The 5,850-nt window shown below is 46.7% G+C and overlaps 1 protein-coding gene across 1 annotated transcript; it reads left to right on the top strand.

The window, feature by feature from the left end:
- The first annotated feature begins 3,273 nt into the window (after positions 1-3,273).
- ATP6V1G1 (ATPase H+ transporting V1 subunit G1) lies at positions 3,274-5,541 on the top strand. Its single transcript, XM_015878833.2, has 3 exons — positions 3,274-3,374; positions 3,852-3,952; positions 4,849-5,541. The coding sequence occupies exons 1-3, from the start codon at positions 3,293-3,295 to the stop codon at positions 5,020-5,022; spliced, it is 357 nt and encodes a 118-aa protein (XP_015734319.1). The 5' UTR covers positions 3,274-3,292; the 3' UTR covers positions 5,023-5,541.
- Positions 5,542-5,850: the final 309 nt, after the last annotated feature.

Here is a 5,850-nt window from a genome sequence, read left to right as displayed (position 1 = left end):
CGGACAAACAAATTGGTCTATTGAAGCTGCAGCAACACCCAGAGCCTCTTTCTGAATGTCAGTCCTTATTTAATGCTCCATTCATGCTGTGAAGGTGGGAAGAGTTTCGGTTTTTATGCATGTCTGACCTCCCCCTGGCTGCACTTGCCACTGACGCAGTGGTGGATAACTTGGCCATCCATCCTTTAATGCACAGCTTACCATGCTGAGACCCCAGTGTCATTACACTGTACGGGTTTGTGTTGGCAGCACAGCATCTCTCTTCCAATCCTCCAGAGCCTTTAATGAGCATCCAAATGAAAGAGAGTCCCCAGACACTTGATGTTTCTGAGCAAAGCTGGTAATGAATGAGACTTACGCTGCAGTCTGTCACTTGTTCAAATGCCTCTCAAAGCACCGAGCAATAGATACACACTAAGACTGGTGACCCTTCACATAGCAGGGAGTTGAAAGTAGATGATCATTGTGGTCCTTTTCAACCCAGGCCATTCCATGATTCTATGAGTCTAACACATTGTAGGCTCTGGATTGCTCTCAGTCACAAAGAAAATACAAACCCAAATGAAATATTCATTCTTATTTTGGGATGTTGGGGCCAAGCTCTTGGTGTAAGTCAGGCACAGTGGGGCGGCACTGATTTGTACTTTGATCGATTTCTCTCTGTAAATTCCACCACTCTGTTGTGCCTGGATTTGTAGTACTCAGCTCATAAACTTGAAATACTGCCCTCAAACTATGAATCACAGTTAATTATTCATGGCTAGTTTCTAAACTCTCAACAACAATCATTTATCAGCGGCGAGCAGTTGTGATGTCTCAGTGCCTCAGTGGTTTCTGTTAATGAATTAAAGCTCGGGAAGAGAGAAACCAGATCAGTTCCCAGCTGATGAAGACAAAACCATGTGGAAAGAACAGACAATTGAGGAACAAAACCAAAGTTGGGGATTGGAGAGTGATGGAGCATCCAGCTGAAAGTGCAGGGGAGTTTAAAGAGGAGAAATCTAATTACCTGACGTGGAAAGAAGCCAAACACACTGTTTAAAATCTCATTCCTCATGCAATGTCTTGGAACGCTGCATGGCTGGAGGATCACAAGACGTTGTGTATGTTTGTTATGCTGGGAAACAAAAAGGAAAACAAAGATGAAGGGGAGAAGCTTCTCTTTCCTTCCCAGTTCCAGAAGCATCTTCTGAGTTATTGATTCAGAACCCGCTTTAGCACACGCCTGGAGATAGAATCCGACACAGAACAAAGCAGCAGACGGCACTTCGAGATGAAAATCAGCCTCCCAGGCTGGCAGGAAAACAAATCTTTAGGGGGGAAGAAAAGAAAAAGAAGAAGGGAAAAAAAAATAAAGGATGAAGTGAAAAATATACTTAATGTCATTAAAGTGATCTGTGGAGGTACCAAAGAGACACGAAATGCTTTTGCCCCATCCACAGCATGCAGAATGGTGCTCCCTGCTTTCCAACCCCCCAACAACCTGCTGCATCTCTGCCACGCAACTAAACTTCCCCTGTGCTGCTTCACCAGACCTCCACTGAATGTGTGATATGATAAAATAAGGATGAGCTGAGTTTGTGGTGTAAGAAACCAGCAGCAGGCAAATAGCAGGATGCTGGTGCCAGCTGCTGCGGCAGCTCTTAAGCTGTAATGGCGAGTGACAAGCTCGTTACAATTAATCTTAAGAGAATAAAAGACGAGTTCAGAAGTACTCGTGGTGCTGCTTAATTATAAAGGCATTGCCAGTAGCTGGAGTCATAGATGTGTCTCTTTTCTGAATGCCAATGTAGGTCTGAGAACTGGGAATCCATTCTTTGCAGTCAGAAACTGTTGTTTGCAACGTGAAGTGAGAAGTGGATCAGAACACTCTGACACTCACGAGCTCTCCATGTGACCCACATCATGAGGCTTCAGTTCGATCTGGAACAAAAAGCAGCACAGCCAAAGGAAGGGTTTGTTTTAAATGCAAACAACCTTCGCCTCACTTGTTAAGCATCAAAGTGGAACTGTCAAAAACTCATCATGTGGCTCCTGCCCACCCAGGGCTGTGCTGATGGAGGGATTTCTCTCTGTGCAATTACAGCCAGGATGGATTTCTGGTGGCAGGAAAGTGTTTGCTCATCTTGGGAGCAGCGAGTCTGAAAATCCCAGTCATCCAGGAGGAAAATGACATCCTGGTGGCTTGATTTCTGCAATCAATGAGCTGCAGGGCTTCCAAGCACTGTGCTGTGGGGCTGACTGCCTTACAGAAGCATGGTGCTGCTCCATGGCCACACGCTGCCCATCACCAAGCTTGATATAAACTCAGACTGAATGCTAAGAGCTCTTTCCCCATCTTTATCTCCTACAGAAGTGTTAGGCCGGGCTGACAGCCCCACTTTGTTAATCTCCAGGCCCTGTTGAAGGTCACCCTGCCACGCACTCACCCCACTCTATAAATACACATTTGATTCATTGCCTCACATCCCCTCCATCACATGGAACGGGAGCAGTGGATCAGCCACCGCCAACCCCTCCCTGCGGGGACATGAGTCACCGCCTCAGAGCTGCCACTTCCACCCTGGCAAATAATGGTGATTTACGCACCTAAAAGTGTCAAGGAATCGCATTCAGGGCTGGGATGTGATGGCTGAGGGCTGGGAATTGCATTCAGGGCTTTATATTGATGCTGGGATGTGATGGCTGGGGCTGGGAATTGAATTCAGGGCTGGGATGTGATGGCTGAGGGCTGGGAATCACATTCAGGGCTTTATATTGATGCTGGGACGTGATGGCTGAGGGCTGGGAATTGAATTCAGGGCTGGGATGTGATGGCTGAGGGCTGGGAATCGCATTCAGGGCTTTATATTGATGCTGGGATGTGATGGCTGGGGCTGGGAATTGAATTCAGGGCTGGGATGTGATGGCTGAGGGCTGGGAATTGCATTCAGGGCTTTATATGATGCTGGGATGTGATGGCTGAGGGATGGGAATCACATTCAGGGCTTTATATTGATGCTGGGATGTGATGGGGTGAAGCCAGGACCCTCATGGCTGGGGCTGCCAGGTCTCCCTGTGATGTTAGGGATGGCCATGGGGTGCTGTGTTCAGTGGGGGGGTGAGGGGAGGGCAGTTACTTTGATCTTCGGCCCATAGGATCCATCGCTTCCCATTGGTTTAATGGGATGTAGAGCATCCCATATAGAATGAATGGGGCAGGGAGGGGAGTGGTTTGAATGAGAGGGGGGGCGTGACTTAATGGCGTAAAGGGGCGTCGTGACATCAGACGCCGGCTGGGAGTGGAGCCATCATGGCGAGCCAGTCTCAAGGCATCCAGCAGCTGCTGCAGGCCGAGAAACGAGCTGCAGAGAAGGTGGCCGAGGCCCGTAAGAGTGAGTACGGCTTATGGGGGCTCCGATGTGGGGGAAGCCCGGTTATGGCCGTATCAAGCTTAACGATGTGGTTCCTGAGGGTTTGGGGTTGGGCTGGGCCTGAGCTGGGGCTGGTTGTTGTGGGTGACAGGGCAGGATGTGATGGGGCATTGGGAAGGGTCGTTAATATGGTTAATTGCTGTTAATATGGTTAATTGCGGTTAATATGGCAGCCATTCTCATTGCTATACAGCCGGACTGAGGCACAGCTGGATGTACACATTCATTCTGCTGTGCTGCTCGGGGCCACCATCGGATGCTGCTTGTTTGCATGAGCAGAGCCAGATCCATGTATTATCTAATGCATCTTCTGCATGAGCCTAACAGTTGTGGCTTCAAGGAGCTCATTGATTAATGGGGTTAATAGTGTCATAGTTGTGCATCAGGTTGCTGGGGAAGCATTAGCTTTACTTTATATTGCGTGTTCTTTGGATACAGGGAAGAATCGGAGGCTGAAGCAGGCAAAAGAAGAAGCCCAGGCTGAGATTGAGCAGTACCGCCTGCAGAGGGAGAAGGAATTCAAAGCCAAGGAAGCAGCGGTTAGTTCAATGCATCACTCCCTGTTACTGTCCTGCCCCTTCGCCCTCAGAGCTGCCCTCAATGTGGAACGTATTGCCAGAGGTCTGCTTCCCTTCTGCTGATACACAGTCACATGTTGGAGAGATCGGGGGAAATGAATCAGAGCTCGGTGTGTTGCATCTCAAGAGCTGGAAATATCGACTGGCAATGAATTAACCTAATAAACTCATATACTTCCTGGTGCCCTGATGGGTCGCTGTCTCCCCAGACCTGCTCTGAGCAGCAATGTCAGAAAGCACTAAGCAGGTTCCATGTCTGACAAGCTGGTTCCCATCATGCTAACTTACTTTGGAGACACAGCTTTTCCTGAAGTTGGAAGGCTTATACTCTGCTCAGCAGCTTTGCTTGCTGTTTCCCACTTTCCTTTAAGCTATAAGATACTCCTTGTGATGCATAAGACCTGGACCACAATCATATATAGGAGTCTGATTGGTTGAAAGATTCTCAAAATACAGAAGCAACCAGGTGATCTGAAGGATGAGCTTAAACTAAATCACAAGTACTACTTTATCTATGCTATGTACAGTAGTAGTGCCCAGGGGTTCCCATTTTCAGTCACCAGTACAGCAGGACATTCACTTCAGGCGTTCCTCAGAAGCTTATGCTCCAAACACGCTAATTACTGAGTAGGAGAAGATAAAAGGTGTAGGCTGTCATGATAAGCTGGGACAAGTTTTGTGTGAGATCTGAGCAGACAATCCAGGTGTATTCCTATTTCTTCCAGCACAATTCTTCCCTCAGCAGAGATAGCTGACATGCACCAAGGCAGTACAGAGCACCAAAATACAGAACCAGACAGTGTTTTCTTTGTCAAACAGCTTGCACATGAGCTTTCTCTTCCCTTTGCTGTTTGTAGGCACTTGGATCTCATGGCAGCTGTACCACTGAAGTCGAGAAAGAGACCCAGGAGAAGATGAGTGTAATCCAGCAGAACTTCCAGAAGAACCGTGAGGTGGTCCTCAACCAGCTCTTGTCTCTGGTGTGTGACATCAAACCTGAAATCCATGTGAACTACCGCATCAATGGGTAGTGCAGGAAGGAGGGATAAGTGTACCAGGAATGCCACTTGAGCTTCAGATGGAATGTACAGCTCTTAGCCATACTGTAACCGTTCTTGTAAAGGTGTTCAATTATTTCAGTGAGTTGTAGGTTGTCAGTATTTTGTTGACATGTCAGTTTCCTTCTAGATTGAGAGCTTATCCCGATATTAAATGGACACGTCTCACATCTGTGCTAAGTTTTGTTGGCAGATTAATGCTTTCTGTTTTCTGGATAGTATTCAAAGAAAGACTGTCCTCTGAGAAGCAGAAAGTCGAAGGATGCTGACCTGAGTCGGTAATCTGGACCAATATATTCTTGTTCACTAAAATGCATCGTTTTCTGTGTGCAAAGTTAAACTTAAAATACTCTGGCTGTACAGTGCTGGCTGATAATGTTCAGGTGCTTGAGTTTCTCTGTATTGAGTATCCTCTGTATATTCTGCTGTTAGCTTAAGTTACAAGTCTGGCACTATGACACTTGAAAGTAAAAACCTCTATTTAACTCAAAAGTCTCATGTCTGTCTTCTTGTAACAACAAAATTGTTCTGAGAGTACCAGCAGGACTCTCTGTTGCATGAAGAGTCTGGACTCTGAAGAATGAATATCAAGTATTAATAAGAGAGCAATAAGTAAAACAAATGTCTGAAGGTCACAGCAGGTAAGTTTAAAATCCATTACAGATCTCCTCCTCTTGGCTCCAGTCTGATGCTTTACCTGCCAGGTTGTTCCGAAAGCCTTCAGGAACAAATGTTCTTTGGACTATTAGGAGAAATAAAACGTTGCCAGTTCAATAGTATAGTTTGATAGCCAGGCACTGT

The sequence above is a fragment of the Coturnix japonica genome, chromosome 21 (genome assembly GCF_054131305.1).
Source record: "Coturnix japonica strain WE chromosome 21, WE-NBRP24, whole genome shotgun sequence".
In the NCBI taxonomy this organism is placed as follows: domain Eukaryota; kingdom Metazoa; phylum Chordata; class Aves; order Galliformes; family Phasianidae; genus Coturnix; species Coturnix japonica.
This window is presented reverse-complemented; position numbering and strand designations above follow the sequence as displayed.